Source organism: Pongo abelii, chromosome 7, assembly GCF_028885655.2.
Source record: "Pongo abelii isolate AG06213 chromosome 7, NHGRI_mPonAbe1-v2.0_pri, whole genome shotgun sequence".
Lineage (NCBI taxonomy): Eukaryota > Metazoa > Chordata > Mammalia > Primates > Hominidae > Pongo > Pongo abelii.
The window spans coordinates 8,082,317-8,098,790 of record NC_071992.2 but is presented as its reverse complement, the minus strand read 5'-3'; the positions used below and the strand labels follow the sequence as shown (position 1 = coordinate 8,098,790).

Here is a 16,474-nt window from a genome sequence, read left to right as displayed (position 1 = left end):
CCCATATTTCTTGGAGGCTTTGTTCATTTCTTTTTATTCTTTTTTCTCTAAACTTCTCTTCTCGCTTCATTTCATTCATTTCATCTTCCGTCACTGATACCCTTTCTTCCAGTTGATCAAATCGGCTACTGAGGCTTGTGCATTTGTCGTGTAGTTCTCATGCCTTGGTGTTCAGCTCCATCAGGTCCTTTAAGGACTTCTCTGCATTGGTTATTCTAGTTAGCCATTCATTTAATTTTTTTTTAAGGTTTTTAACTTCTTTGCCATGGGTTTGAACTTCCTCCTTTAGGTCAGAGTAATTTGATCGTCTGAAGCCTTCTTCTCTCAACTTGTCAAAGTCATTCTCTGTCCAGCTTTGTTCCATTGCTGGTGAGGAGCTGCCTTCCTTTGGAGGAGGAGAGGCACTCTGATTTTTAGAGTTTCCAGTTTTTCTGCTCTGGTTTTTCCCCATCTTTGTGGTTTTATCTACCTTTGGTCTTTGATGATGGTGACATACAGATGGGGTTTTAGTGTGGATGTCCTTTCTGTTTATTAGTTTTCCTTCTAAGAGTCAGGACCCTCAGCTGCAGGTCTGTTGGAGTTTGCCTGGGTATCAGCAGTGGAGGCTGCAGAACAGCAGATATTGGTGAGCAGTAAATGTGGCTGCCTGATCGTTTCTCTGGAAGTTTTGTCTCTGAGGGGTACCCAGCCATGTGAGGTGTCAGTCTGCCCCTACTGGGGGGTGCCTCCCAGTTAGGCAACTCAGGTGTCAGGGACCCACTTGAGGAGGCAGTCTGTCCATTCTTAGATCTCCAGTTGCCTGCTGGGAGAACCACTACTTTTTCAAAGCTGTCAGACAGGGATATTTAAGTCTGCAGAGGATTCTGCTGCCTTTTGTTAGCCAATGCCCTGCCCTCAGAGGTGGAGTCTACAGAGGCAGGCAGGCCTCCTTGAGCGGTGGTGAGCTCCACCCAGTTGGAGCTTCTCAGCTGCTTTGTTTACCTACTGAAGCCTAGGCAATGGCTGGCGCCCCTCCCCCAGCCTTGCTGCCACCTTGCAGTTTGACCTCAGACTGCTGTGCTAGCAATAAGTGAGGCTCCATGGGTATAGGACCTTCCGAGCCAGGCACGGGATATAATCTCCTGGTGTGCCATTTGCTAAGACCGTTGGAAAAGTGCAGTATTAGGGTGGGAGTGACTTGATATTCCAGGTGCCGTCTGTCACCCGTTTCTTTGGCTATGAAAGGGAATTCTCTGACCCCTTACACTTCCTGGGTGAGGCAATGCCTTGCCCTGCTTGGGCTCATGCTTGGTGCACTGCACCAAGTGTCCTGCACCCACTTTCTGACACTCCCCAGTGAGATGGACCCAGTACCTCAGTTGGAAATGCAGAAATCACCTGTCTTCTACATTGCTCACGCTGGGAGCTGTAGACCAGAGCTGTTCCTATTCGGCCATTTTAGCTTCATCCCCACTATTATGATTCTTACACAGAGACCTTTGCTTTCCAGCAGCCTCCTTTTCCTCCTTTTTAGGTTGGAATCCCTCTATTTTAGTGGTCACTGGGATTCTGAAATGACCAGGTCTTTGTCTCAGAGACTTCACACATGCTCTTCCCTCTGCCTGGAACACTTTTCCTTGCTCTGGTCCCCTGACATCTCTTTCAGCTCAACTGCCCCTTGCTCAGAGACTCCCTTTCTCCCTCTCTAATTTGAAGCCAGTTTACCCCTGTAGTCTGCGCCTGGAAAACTCGTTTTCCTCCTTGATGCCTCTCGAGTTGTCACGGGATGTATGTGCCTGTTTGGGTGTCTGGTGTCTGTATCCCCGACTGGACTGCATGCTCCTGTTGAGCTGGAGAGACTGGACTAGCACAGGCCAAGGCCCTTGTGCTGGAGGGAGCAGTGCAGAAGGCAAAGGCAGAAGGCCTTTGTGATCTGGAAGGAAGTGAAGAGAGGGAGAGAGATGAGAGAGGCTGGCAGCAGATGGGCCAGGGGCCAGGCTGTGTGGGATCTTTTGGGCCACAGAAAGGCATTTGAATTCTCATGTAAGAGATCCAGGACAGCATTGGAGGGTATGAGTCACCTCATCTAACTGAGCTCTGTAAATGTCAATGTTTTATTATTTTTATACAGTTATTTAAAAGTGATTTTAGTTATTTACCTTTTTACTACTTTTTTTTTTGAGACAAAATCTTGCTCTCTTGCCCAAACTGGAGTGCAATGGCATGATGTCAGCTCACTTCAACTTCCACTGCCTGGGTTCAAGTGATTCTCCTGTATCAGACTCCCGAGTAGCTGTGATTATAGGCATCTGCCACCACACCCAGCTTATTTTTGTATTTTTAGGATAGACGATGTTTCACCATGTTGGCCAGGCTGGTCTTGAACTCCTGACCTCAGATGATCCACCCCCCTCAGCATCCCAAAGTGCTGGGATTACAGGGGTGAGTCACCATGCCCAGCCTTATTTACTTTTTAAAAAAGATCAGGCCAGACATGGTAGTTCATGTCTCCAATCTCAGCACTTTGTGAGGCTGAGGTGGGATGATCACTTGAGGCCAGGAGTTCAAAACCAACCTAGGAAACATAGTGAGACTCCCCCTGCCCTAATTTCTAAGAAAATGAGAAAACTAGGCATGGTAGCTTGTCTGTATCCCCAGCTACTGGGGATACAGTAGCTGAGCTACAGCCTGGGCAACAGAGTGAAACCCTGGAGTCACCTCAGCCTACCTAGAGCTGACCGAGATTTTGCTTCTTTTCACAGGGAATGACAGATCCTGGGGCTTTGATGGGCATCGGGTGAAATGGGCAGAGTGGCGCTTTTTTTGATGGGCATCGGGTGAAATGGGCAGAGTGGCACTGTGGTGCTTATCTGGGATGGCAGTGAAGTGGGATGGGGTGGTCATTGTGACAAGGGGCGACATGAGGTTCTTGGCCTTGACGCCCTCCCCGGCCAGACGGTCCAGGTTGGGGGTGTCCACATCCTTATCCTAGTCCCAGCAGAAGCTCTGGAAGGAGATCAGCAGTAGCTGTGAGTGCTCTTCTTCCCTAGGAGGCGGTGGCCGCCCAGCAGGACAGGCGGCAGCAGCAGCAGCAGCAGCTGGAGGGTGCCAAGCCCTGTCATCCCACCAGCACCTGTCATGCACTTCTCTCAGAGTTCATGGGCTTCTCCCTCTTTAGCCCGTTGTTGAACAAAGTCCACATTAATAATTCAGCCCAGCTCTGTTGTGGGACAAACAACCTGGAGCGTAGCAAGGTGCTGCAAATTTGCAGGACAGGATGAAAGCGTTCTGGAGATGGATGGGGGACATGGCTGTACAATGTGGTGGATGCACTTAACACCACTGAATTTTTCCTTTGAAAACGGCTAAAATAGATTTTGTATGTATTTTACCACAATAAAAAAATCAAACTTGCCGGGCGTGGTGGCTTACACCTGTAATCCCAGCACTTTGGGAGGCCAAAGTGGGTAGATCATTTGGGGTCAGGATTTCAAGACCAGCCTGGCCAACATGGAGAAACCCCATCTCTACTAAAAATGCAAAAATTAGCCGGACGTGGTGGTACATGTCTGTAATCTCAGCTACTCAGGAAGCTGAGGCAGGAGAATTGCTTGAACCCGGGAGGTGGAGGTTGCAGTGAGCCGAGATCGCAAGACTGCATTCCAACCTGGACGATGGAACGACACTGCATCTCCAAAAAAAAAAAAAAAAAAAAAAAAACAAAAAATCAAACCACATGAAATATTTTGGACTCTTATACTAATTCACCACATGAAATATTTTGGGCTCTTAGACTAATTCCAACATTTTGAAGATCTGGGGAGAACAAACTACATTGGTGGTTTCCTTGGCTTAGTATGTCCTGTTTTTATAGGGAGAGCAAATTATTGTTCACCAGCACTATTAAAATAGCTACAACAGGATGGGTATGGTGGCTCCCACCCGTAATCCCAGCACTTTGGGATGCTGAGGTGGGAGGATCACTGGAGCCCAGGAGTTCAAGATGCCAGCCTGGGCAACATGGTGAGACCCTGCTACTACCAAAAAATACAACAACAACAACAACAAAAATAGCTAGGTGTGGTTGTGTGCACCTATAGTCCCAGCTACTTGAGAGGCTGAGGTAAGAGGATCAATTGTGCCCAGGAGGTTGAGGCTGCAGTAAGTCATGATTATGCTACTGTACTCAGTCTGGGTGACAGAGTGAGACCCTGTCTGGAAAAAAAAAAAAAATGCTGCAGTGGACTCAGTGATCATGAGGCCAGGCACTGTATACATATACATCATCTCATTTAATTTTTTCTTTTGTTTAAAAGTATTTTTTCCTCTAATCCCCATGTTGATCAACATTTTTTTAATCCTAGGAATTTATTAGTTGAAAATTTCACATAGGAATTAAAAAGTGCCTGCCCTGATGGCTTGCACCTGTTATCCCAGCACTTTGGGAGGCTGAGATGAAAGAATCACTTGAAGCCAGGAGTTTGGGCCAGTCTGGGCAATATGGTCAGAATGCAACACTATAAAAAAATTTAAAAAGCTGGGTGTGGCAGGGTTCACCTGTAGTCCCAGCTACTTGGAAGACTAGGTAGGAGGATTGCTTGAGCCCAGGCGGTAAAGGCAGCAGTGAACTATGATTGTGCCATTGCACTGCAGCCTGGGTGATGGAGTGAGACTCTATCTCTAAAATAAATGAATAAAACTGTGGTATAATATATGCAACATTTACCATTTACCATTTTGTGCATCTGAAAGTGTACAATTCAGTGACATTTTGTACATTTATCATGTGCAATTATCATCACTACCTAGTTTCAGAGCTTTTTCAACACCTCAATTGGAAGCCTCATATTCATTCAGCAGTCACTCGGCATATCCCCTCCTGCAGCCCCTGGAAACCTCTCATCTTCTTTCTCCATCGATTGGCTTAGTCTGAACTTTGCATATAAATGAAATTGTACAATATATGACCTTTCATGTCTGCTTCTTTCACTGAGCATGTTTTTAACGTTCATCCATATCACAACATGGATAAGTTTTATTTTCTTTTTAGACCCCATCTAAAAAGAGAAAAAAATTGTAAAACAAAAACAAAAAAATATATAGGATGGAGATCAGATGAGTCCTGCAAAGCTTATAATATTTACTATCTAGCACTTTACATAGAAGCTTGCCTACCTCTGAATGATATGTAGGTACAGAGATGACATTTATCTTGGCACTTATAGAAAGACCCATAAATTGTATAAAGACATCATCATTGGATTTCCAGTAACAAGATGCAGCAAGACATGACGGTGTGTCCAGGTGTTCAGGAAGTTTAGGGAAGGTCTTGTCTTGACGAGGTCGGATGTGAGACCCAGATGAGATAACCCCATTTCCCCTGCTGAAAATGTCTGAGAATTTCATTCCAGTTATTTGCGTAGGTTGATTCGTTGGGGCTGGGGTGGGTGAGGAGGGGAAGTGTCAGGGGAGTTCTATTTTGTATTTGCACAACTTGGCTTTCTTTTTACTTGGTGTGGTGTTTTGCTGTATGAAGGAATTTCATAGAATTTTGCAATGAGTATGCAGCATAGTGGTTTGAATCCTGCCTGGCCGAGGGTCATATCTCAGCTCTGTAACTCATTATCTATGATGCCTTGGGGCAGGTCCCATAACTCTCCAAGCCTCTGTTATATATTCCATGGGGTTGTGAGGTTCAGATGAAATAATGCATGCTGGCAGGAATGGTTACTGCTCATGGGATTTCCATGTGCTCCCCGTATTCCCCAGATCTCCAGTAGTTAGATGGATTCATGCCGGGGTCCAATGCTCTATAAGTGGAAGTCACTGACATCACCTCTAGTCTACAGCTTTTGAGGGCTTGGGAATAACTGTCTCATTGTCTCATCTCCTGGTGCAGTAACTGTGGGAGAATCCTTTATTAAGATGGTAGAATTTCCATCATTCTAGGTCTTCGAGTGGCCATATGGAACACACCATACCCAGCCAACCCATTGTGGACATGGGATGTAAGAAATCAACCTTGGTTGCTAAGCTGCTGAGACTCTGGGGTTAATTTGTTACTGCAGCATAACCTAGTCCATCCTGATGCATGCAGCATGCAAACCACTTATGTTGACCCTTAGTCATGGTAAGTACTCCACAGACGTTGGTTACTTTCGGTAGGAAGATAGATTGTCTCTGAAAGTTTTGTTAGCTGATATGATGCCAATGTTGCTATTTTCTAATTGGATAAATTGGACTTGGCTCTTCTTCCAGCATGTGGGAGAGAAAGATGACTGAGAGACAATAAAGCACTATTATCTTCAGTTTGTGTCCTTGGATACCCTTGGTGGCAATGAACAATGTATGTTCCTCTGAGAAAACTGGACCTAAAGGAGAAGGGAGGTGATACCAGAATTGGGAACGTCCAAGGCCCCAGGCATTCTCTGGTCTGGAGACAACTTTTATTCCTTGGTGAGAAGATTCTCCAAGGGAATGTAAATGCTTTCACTATCTAGTTTGTCTCTTTGAGAATTAAAACTTTTTTTTTATTCCAGTAGCTTTTGGGGTACAGTTTGGCTCTTTGAGAATTGCATACTAATTAATTTTAGGGGTCTTCTGTACACATCTCTATATTCCTGAAACATGGTAGAAACAGCCAGCAGTCAGGCGACAATCTACCATGACCACTAAAACACCCCCAAAGTAAACACCAGATGTGATCCACTAGGTTTAGTGGAGGTGGCTGGCTCGAGAGTTGATTATAGTCACTGTGGTGATAATGGCCACAACATTTTGATGCGTGTTGGTCTTCTTTTGGTAAGTTGCAGTTTGGAAGGAATAAATCCATTATTATTATTATTATTTTTGATTCTCACTCTGTTGCCCAGGCTGGAGCGCAGTGGTGCCATCTCAGCGTGCTGTAAATTCTGCCTCCCAGGTTCAAGTACTTCTCCTGCCTCTATGGCCAGGCTGGTCTTGAACTCCTGACCTCAGGTGATCCATTTGCCTCAGCCTCCCAAAGTGCTGGGATTACAGGCGTGAGCCACCATGCCCGGCCCCATTATTCATTTACCCAATATCTATTGAGCACGTTGGGTTTGGTGGAGGATGAACTGCAGGGGAGGGAGAAAGCCTCCTCCTGCCACTATGTTTTCAAGTTGTCCTAATACTCCACCATGGGACACGCAGGCTTGTGGGTCCCAGAGCTCCAGAAGCATCTCCCGACCACACCATCCTGACCCAGATTCTACTGAAAAATATGAGTCTAGCAGAGCCATCTCTGACACTTCCCTTCTTTTGAACGGCTGATCTGTCAGTAATGTGGAGCCCTTATGAAAGTGCAGTGTGTTTTGTGAAACTTGAGGTTGATCAAAAAATACCATTAAACTTTGTTAAGAAATCTACATATTGATGACATATGCAGTGGGGTGGAGGTGGGGAAATTCCCAAATACATTTTAGGAATTATCTCAGAAGGAGGTAATAGTCAGAACTCTTGGTTGCCAGTGACAGAAACTCATCTTACTAGTATCGAGTGGAAAAGGGATCATGTTTTTGTCTGCACTCCCCAACTCCAACCCCAAGCAGATTCTGAAAGAGGGACAGGATTGCAAGTGGATTATTTGGGAGATGATTCCAGGGAACACCAATAGGAGAGTGAGGAACTGATTCATGGAAAGGCAGGAGGCCACACAGGGGGCTTCAATGAGCAGCTTACCACTCCAGGCAACTAGGATTTGACCCCACTGGGGACCTCTGGGAGGTGATGTGGAATGCATTTCAAAGTTGTTCCATCCAGAGGGCAAAGATATTGAAGCATTTATAGCCTGGCTCCCATCCATCACTGGCTGAGGACTGGTCCCAGGACATCAACTGGCTTTTTCCTTTTTTATTTTTTTTGAGACATAGTCTTGCTCTGTCACCCAGGCTGGACTGCAATGGCATGATCTCCGTTCACTGCAACATCTGCCTCCCAGGTTCAAATGATTCTCTTGCCTCAGCTTCCTGAGTAGTTGGGATTACAGGCGCCTGCCAGCATGCCCCACTAATTTTTTTATTTTTTGGTAGAGACGGGCTTTTGCCATGTTGGTCAGGCTGGTCTCGAACCCCTGACCTTCTGATCCACCTGCCTTGGCCTCCCAGTGTTGGGATTACAGGAGTGAGCCACTGTGCCTGGCTTCTGTGGCTTTTCTGACATACTCCATGCCTGACTTTGAGAAAGCCTTCAGGTGAAAGTCTTGGTTGTATGCAGTAGCAAGCATGTACTAGAATGATAAAAACCAAGGGGCTTACCACAAGATCTCTCTCTCCATCTCTGTCTCTAGCTTTGTCTGCATACTGGCTTAATTTCTTCTTACTCAAGCCTTTTCTCCATAAGGCGAGAAACGTGGCCACAAAAGCTCCTGTATTTCTCACTACACACAGTTCCTGTCATCACAGAAAATGATTAACTTGGTCTAGTTCCAGTTTGGAAGAATATTCAAGGGAAGAATTCTGATTGGCCAATTTAGGCCAGATGCTCATCCCTGGACCAATCAACTGAGGCCAGAGGGATGGAGTCATGTGAGAACATGGCAGCCCCCATGAGAGCCACGTGACTGGAGTAGGAAGTGTGAGCCTCTATAGAGGGGAGGGCTGCTAGGCTGAAAAGGCAATAGATGTCTGCAGTGAAAGGAATAGATCAGGAGATACATTCTGTTAAACCTATTAATTATTAAAAAAAAGAGAAACTTTCAATATACAGTTACTGTATACGTGAGCCAGTGGCTCACGCCTATAACCCCAGCACTTTGGGAGGCTGAGATGGACAGATCAGAGGTCAGGAGTTCGAGACCAACCTGAGCAACACGGTGAAACCCTGTCTTGTGCTCCTGTAATCCCAGCTACTCAGGAGGCTGAGGCAGGAGAAACACTTGAACCCGGGAGGCGGAGGTTGCAGTGAGCTGAGGTCATGCCACTGCCCTCCAGCCTGGGCAACAGAGTGAGACTCCATCTGAAAAAAAAAAAAATAATAATAATTTACATTGCGGTTCCCCCAGCATGATTTATCAGAAAGGAAAAACTTACAATATGCGTATTTCCTATGCACAGGCTACTGCTATAAATTCAGATTCTTAAATTCCAAAGATTAATTAAAATGTTTTTCAAGACACCTAAACTGTTAGAATCTGCTTATAATGAGGTTGAAGTTGAATAAGAAGAGAACTGGCATTTAGGACACTACTTTTCTTCTGTCGACTACTGTCAAGTTTTGGTTCTGCCTGGAAGTAGATGCACCTCAAGGGAGGGTTGCATGTAAAGGGGTGTGTGTGTGTGTGTGGTAGTTTCCAAAGATGGGTACAACTTTCTGCAAATGCTCGTGCAGTGTAACTGAACCAATCTTTCCTTTAAGAGGTAGAGTTTTTATTCCTCTACAGGAATCTGGGCTGCCTATGACTTTCTTTGGCCAGTGGAATGCTGCCAAAGTGATGGTGACCAACTTCTAGCCGTGAAAGGAAAATAAACCTTGGGGCCCCAAGATCACTAAGCTAGGCTGGGCTCGGTGGCTCACACCGGTAATCCCAGCACTTTGGGAAGCTGAGGCAGGCGGGTCACCTGAGGTCAGGAGTTCCCAGCACTTTGGGAAGCTGAGGCAGGCAGATCACCTGAGGTCAGGAGTTCAAGACCAGCCTGGCCAACATGACAAAACCCCGTCTCTACTAAAAAATATGAAAATTAGCCAGGCATGGTGGCAGGAGCATGTAATCCCAGCTAATTGGGAGGCTGAGGCAGGGAAATTGCTTGAACCCTGGAGTTGGAGGTTGCAGTGAGCCGAGATCATACCACTGCACTCCAGTCTGGGCAGCAGAAGCGAGAATCTGTTCCCTCACCAAAAGAGAGTTACTAAGCTAAAGAGAAAAGTCAACCTGGGAAATTCTTAGGGGAAACCTGCCTCCCATTCTATTCAGTCACCCCTTTGCTCACTGAGATAAATGTATATCTGATTGCCTCATTTGGAGAGGCTAATCAGGAACTCAAAAGAATGCAACCATTTGTCTCTTAACTACCTATGACCTGGAAGCCCCTTCTCCGCTTCGACTTGTCTCAACTTCACCTTCAACTGGAGTTGTCCCGCCTTTCCAGACTGAACCAATGTACATCTTACACATATTGATTGATGTCTCATGTCTCTCTAAAATGTACCAAACCAAGCTGTGTCTCTACCACCTTAAGCACGTGTTGTCAGCACCTCCTGAGGCTGTGTCACAGGCGTGCGTCCTCAACCTTGGCAAAATAAACTTTCTGAATTAACGGAGACCTCAGATTTTTGGGGTGCAGATAGTCTTAGGCCTTGAGAGCCCTCTCGTAGTTTCCATATTTTTGCCCTCTTGGATGCTGGCACCAAGCAAACCTTGGCTATCCTGCTTAAAGGGCCATTTGGAGAGGGGCTCTGGAGGGCGAGGGGCCACATGGAGGAAAACAAGGTTCCCCGACTAACAACCGGCAGCAACTGCCATGCACACGCATGAGGCCGTCCTGGATGTTCTGCCCAGCTGGCCCTCCAGCTGCAGGTAACCACACAAATGAGCCCAGGTTAAACCAGCCAGGAAGTCCCCATGCAACTCACAGGGTCATGAGCAATAATGACTTGTGGTGGTTTAAAGTTTCTAATTTTAGTTTCAATAGGTAACTGAAACAGCCCACAAGGGTGTGATCCTTTGGAGGGTGCATTTCTCACCTGCTGAAGCTTCTCAATTCCAAGGATCCAATCCGGATAAGACTCTTGTTCTCAGTATCCTTGATGGAAATGGCAATGAACTTTTTGCAGATTGGACCATCTCAGGGGAATCCCAAAGATCAGAAAATATTTTCTTTCTCGGAATCTTCCACACAGCATTGAGCCTTAGGAATTTCTAAGAAGGATCTGGAATGAAAAAAAATCTTTTGAAAAGGTATTTGTATAGCTTCACTTCAGCAAGATTCATGGTGGGTATTAGACTAAGTGCTGGTGTTAAGCCAAACCATGTTTCTCGAAGACTCATCTGACCTCAAGGTTGGCAGGATCAGAGTGGCCTTCCAGGATCTATCAAATCCTCAGAAGAGTTGGTTCAACTGGCATGTACCCAGATCTCTTTGAGCTAGTATGATACTCCCTTGAGTCAAAGGCTGCCATATCACATCTCCTTTAAGTCCCCCTAAGTACGACCCCAGAAGTATTGACAAAATAGTGCTAGTCCTGAAGATTTCAGGAGGACATAAATGAAGAGATTAAACTGCAAGCTACCAAAACTTCCATCTTTGCTAAAGACCCTCATCCAGGCTGGGCACTCACGCCTGTAATCCCAGCACTTTGGGAGGCCAAGGCGGGTGGATCGCCTGAGGTCGGGAGTGCAAGACCAGACAGACAAACATGGGGAAAACCCATCTCTACAAAAAATACACAATTAGCTGGGCGTGGTGGCACATGCCTGTAATCCCAGCTACTAGGGAGGCTGAGGCAGGAGAATCGCTTGAACCTGGGAGGCGTAGGTAGCAGTGAGCTGAGATGTGCCATTGCACTCCAGCCTGGGCAACAAGAGTAAAACTCCATCTCAAAAGCAAACAAAAAGCCCTTATCCAATGGTCTTGCCACTCTATCTGGCCATGTAATTTCTCCTCCTGGCTTTCTGTAGAAACAGCCTTCTGAGGAACCTCACTCTGCCTTTCAAAACCCCTTCAACTTGTACCCTTCATCAGCAAAGTATTTAGCTCAACATGTATGCCTCTGGGGGAACTCATCCACAGGCCATTTAAGGATATTTCCAGCAACATCATCTTCACTACCCCAGGACGGCATTTTAGAGTGGATTACGTGCCTGCTGGATGTGTTGTACTTGACTGAGTTAGAGAAAATGACACACTTTGAGACGAATTAAGAGTCTGTTTATTTAGCCAGCGGCTAAGAAACTGCTAACGCTTAAAGTTCTCTCGGCCTCGAAGAAGGGGCTAGATTTTCTTTTATACTTTGTTTTAGAAAGGGGAGGGTGGTCTAGTTAAAACAATTTTACAGAAGTAGGCAAAAAAGTTAAAAGGATAAATTGTTACAGGAAAGTAAACAGTTCTAGGTCTAGGGGCTTTAAGGCTATTACAAAGTGATAGATGCAGGGCTTTGGGCGTTATCAATTGGACGAATTCCTGGGAACTGCGGATATTGCTCGCCACAGTAGCTTATCAGTTAATTGCGTTCTTCGATGTGCTGGGAGTCAGCTTGCACAAGTTAAGTCACTGAGGAAGGGGCTGCCAGTGAAAGAGCCAAGATGGAGTATGTCTGGCTCTCTTAGCTAAGGGAGAGTCAATTCGGGTGGAAACAAGGCTAGGTGATTAAAAGAAAGGGAGAGTCTAAGAACAGGGTTACTAAAAACAATTTTGGGCATTACATTCCTCACTTGTGTTTTTGGGGAATCAAATAGTTAACTCTTCAGTTATAACAAGGGGGTTATATTGAGTCTTAAGATACATAAGTTTGACAGAAGCTATGCATTGTTTTATAAAATTAAGAAACTAATTTAATATACAAGGTCCAAAAATTAGACTTAATAGTAGTAGGATGGGGAGGGGGTCTGGCTACCTTCGTAATTAGAATAGTTAGCTCTGGGTTCTAGTTGAACATGCTTTGATACTAGGGGATGTTATTTTCTCGTTCTTGTTGGCGCTTATCTAGATTTTCTTGCACTTTCTGGAGTGTATCTTTTATTACTAAGAATGGTGGAGGAACAGTTAAATCAACTTTTTCAGGGGGTTTCTGGAACACAGGGTTACTTAGATCAGTTAAAGGCCTGATTGACTTGGGTGGGATTTATGAGACTAGGATTTTTTTTTGGATGGTGAGCGTAGTCTTAACATTAAATCCTGGGATATAATATCTTGATCTTCATGACATGCCATGATACTATTGAGTTGAATTAAGGTCATGGACAGTTATAGTAAGCGGATTACAATTTTTTCTAGTACATAATTTAGGATGAGAAGCACGACTTATGGAAAGAGTTGAAGATCTGGTTGATCTTTTAGAGTAGGTGGCTAAAGTTACACATGTCTAATTCTTGACAGCTAGCATCAGGGTGATTTCTAGGAGAGAGGTAAAAGATAACATTTTGGAGTCTTTTTTCTGCACTTTTTGAGCTTCTACACTTAGTTTGGCTCTTGGAGTGTCTGAATCTTGCTTCAAGGTCGACACTTCCTGCTCCTGGGACTGGCAGATTGTGTCGTTTGCGTGGGTGTGGGCTGGCTTTGGGAACATTACAAATAAATCAACTGCAAAGGAGACTTCCTTGGAGGTACTGGCCTTCTAAGTGGTGTTTGCAAATACACGTCCTGTTGTCAAAAAGTTGAAGAGAAAGGAGTAGGAAGGCACAGAGGATGTAACGGCAAAAACAAATAAGTGAGGTAGATAAAAAGAATGAATCTAATGGCTTCACCTGACTTAGGTGCAGTTTTAAGGGGACTGACTTAGGCCTGGGGACTTATATTTTTAGTTGGGCTCTGTTGGCCTTTTTGATGCGGGAGTGATGAATCTAAGCAGGAATGCCATCTACTTTCAGAGCCATTGGCGTCGTGAGGATGATGGTGTGAGGTCTTTTCTAAGCAGGAGTGAGTCTTTCTTTTCGGAACTTTTTAACAAACACTAGGTCTCCTGGCTGGAACGAATGGCAGGACTTTGGTCAGGAATTGGATTGGGATGGGCTCCTCGAACAAGTGGCAGGATGATTATCTTGTACCTGTTGGAGAGACTATAGGTACGGTAATAAATTAGTTTGTGATATTTCCGCTAATTTAGCATCGCTTAGCTTAGGCAAGATAGGCGGCGCCTTCTTATACATGATTTCAAAAGGTGAGAAATTAGCCTGGTAAGGGGTGCACCTTTCTTTAAGTAGAGCTAAAGGAAGGAGTCTTACTTAATTTACACTGCTTTTTAAAGATTACTTTTGTAAGAGTGTTTTTTAGGGTATGGATCATGCGTCCTACTTGCCTAGAGCTCTGGGGTTGATAGGCACAATGGAGCTTCTATTGAATGTTTAATGCCTTACTGAGTGACTGAGCTATAGGTGAGGTGAAGGCTGGTCTATTATCAGACTTTATGGCAGCAGGCAGCCTATATTGAGGGATGATTTCACTGAGTAAAAACTTAACTACTGTGTTGGTGGTTTCGTTTTTGGTAGCAAATTCCTGAGTCTATCTGGAGAAGGTGTCTACTAGTACTAGAAGATATTTGTACTTAGCCTGGTGTGGTTTTACTTCTGTAAAGTCAATTTCTTTTTCTTGGTTACTTTTTTCAGAGAGAGTGGCCTGGGCTGGGCTTAGGACTTTGTTTGGCATTTACCTGGGCGCAGGCTGTGCACTTGAGAGCTGCTTAATGTGTTAGGCTTTGAAGACGGGGGATCTTAAAATGGCTCCGGAGGAGCTGAGGTAGCTTTGCTCTTAAATAGGTGGTAGACTGTAGGTAACTGATTAAAGTTTCTTTAAGAGTCCAGGGTGTGAAGATTCTAGAGTCAGGAAGAATCTACTAACTTTCCTGATTTTTATTGGCTCTGAGATCTGAAGCCAGTTTTTTTTTGTTGTTGTTGAGTATACGCGATTGTCAGGCAGATCCGGCTGTGGAGACTGAGGGCAGCAAGTTTAGAGGTGTGACTGAAAGTCTCGCTGCGACCTGAGCTGCTGAATCAGCTTTATGGTTACTATGGGCAACGGCCGTGTTTTCTTTTTGATGTCCTTTGCAGTGGATCACAGCTACCCGCTGAAGTGAGTATCCTGCTTTCCTAGTAGATGGCTTTATGTACATGCACAGTAGCAAAGGTGTACTTGCTGTCAGTGTAAATGTTAATACGTTTATTCTTACATTAGTGGAGAGCCTGAGTGAGGGCGATCAATTCAGCCTTTTGTGCTGAGGTGTTCGCTGGTAAAACTTGAGCTTACAACACATCTGTCTCCGTGGTAGCAGCTGCGCTGGCTTTTCATACTTCCTGCTTGAGGAAGCTGCTACAGTCTGTGAACACGGTAGCATCTGCCTTTTCTTGGGGCACATCTTGAAGATCAGATCGGCCAGTTTTGATAGTTTCTAACAGTTCTTGACAGTCATGAACAGGAATAGTGGAGTCTGAGTCGGGAAGTAGTGTAGCTGGATTTAAACACTTTGTGGGAGAGAAAGCCACACGAGGCTGATCTAACAGTAAACTTTGATACTGCAAGATGCGAGCATTTGACATCTATTTGCCAGAAGCATTTTGTAGTAAGGTCTTTACGGCATGAGGAGCTGTAAGGGTTAAATTTTGGCCTAGAGTTAACTTATCATCTTCTTGGGCCATGCTTGCTGTAGCCGCTACGGCTCACAGACAACTTGGCCATCTAGAGGCCACAGGATCTAGCCTCTTAGATAAATAGGTCACTGGGCATCTTTAGGGTCTTAGAGTCTGAGTAAGCAAGTCTTTAGCAACTCCTTGGCTTTTATAGAGATATTAGGGAGGGCTAAAGCAGGGGCTTCATTTAATGCTAAATTAACGGGCTATTTCATTCTGTACTTCTTGGATAGCTGCCACCAAGATTTTTGTCTTTTGAATGCTTTATCAGCGGCCTTTTCAGCTGCCTGTGTTGCTTGTTTTTGTTTTTTAAACTTTTGATTGTCAAAAACTTTTTGGGCTATTTCTAAAAGCTGACTGATATTTATTCTAGCAAATCTTTCTAGTTTTTGGAGTTTCTTTTTAATATCCGGGGCTGCCTGAGCCACAAATGCTAAATTAAGAGCACGGCTATTTTCGGGAGCTGCCGGGTCAAAAGGGGTGTAAATCCGATAAGCCTCCTGGAGGAGCTCTAAAAACGTTCTTGGTGACTTACCGGGCCTTTGGACAACTTCGGTCGTCTTACACAAGTTTATGGGTTTCTGAGCGGCTCTTTTAATACTTGCGAGGAGACACCGGTGAAAATCGCCTAAAGCTCCCTTTCTACTTGAGGAATTTGGGTCCCAGTTAGGCCGGGTAGAGGGAAAGATCTCAAGGAGGTCTCTAGCTTCTTCTTCCGGTCCATTTGCTGATGTGAGGAAGTACTTTTTGGCTTCTTTTTGGATACGTTCTTTCTTTTCAGAGGTGAAAAGGGTTAAAAGGAGCTGTTGGCAATCATCTTAGGTGGGCGGGTGAGTCCTGAGTACAGAATCTCTCAGAGAGGTCAAAGCCTAGGGCTTTCCAGAGAAGGGAGGATTATGGATTTTCTAATTATATAAGTCAGAAGTAGAAAAAGGGACACAAACTAAGAAAGGTGCTGAGCGCTCGTCACCTGGAGGGACTTGTGCCTCTCTCAGTGGTAGTAGAGAGGCTACTTCTTCCTGCCACGGTCATGATTGAGAGGTAATGGGTGGCGAGCCTACAGGGGACGTCGTCGAGGAGACATGGGATAACTTTAAGGGAGAAGTTTGGTTGTAAGGCGGTGGGACTGGGTGAGGGAGACTCTCCTCTTCAGAGCGAGACAGTACAGGGGGAGCTGAACCGGCTGACGGTCAAGGCGAA

General features: G+C 45.2%; 2 protein-coding genes across 2 annotated transcripts in view; one reads left to right on the top strand and one right to left on the bottom strand.

The window, feature by feature from the left end:
* LOC134761888 (chitobiosyldiphosphodolichol beta-mannosyltransferase-like) overlaps window positions 1-16,474 on the top strand; it is a 966,630-nt gene that overhangs the window by 751,484 nt on the left and 198,672 nt on the right. The gene's annotated exons all lie outside the window — the stretch shown is intronic.
* LOC129047662 (cuticle collagen 2-like) overlaps window positions 1-16,474 on the bottom strand; it is a 94,112-nt gene that overhangs the window by 8,982 nt on the left and 68,656 nt on the right. Inside the window, 1 exon segment of the mRNA XM_063726400.1 lies at window positions 10,681-10,866. Coding sequence (XP_063582470.1) covers window positions 10,846-10,866 — 21 coding nt within the window. The 3' untranslated portion in view covers window positions 10,681-10,845.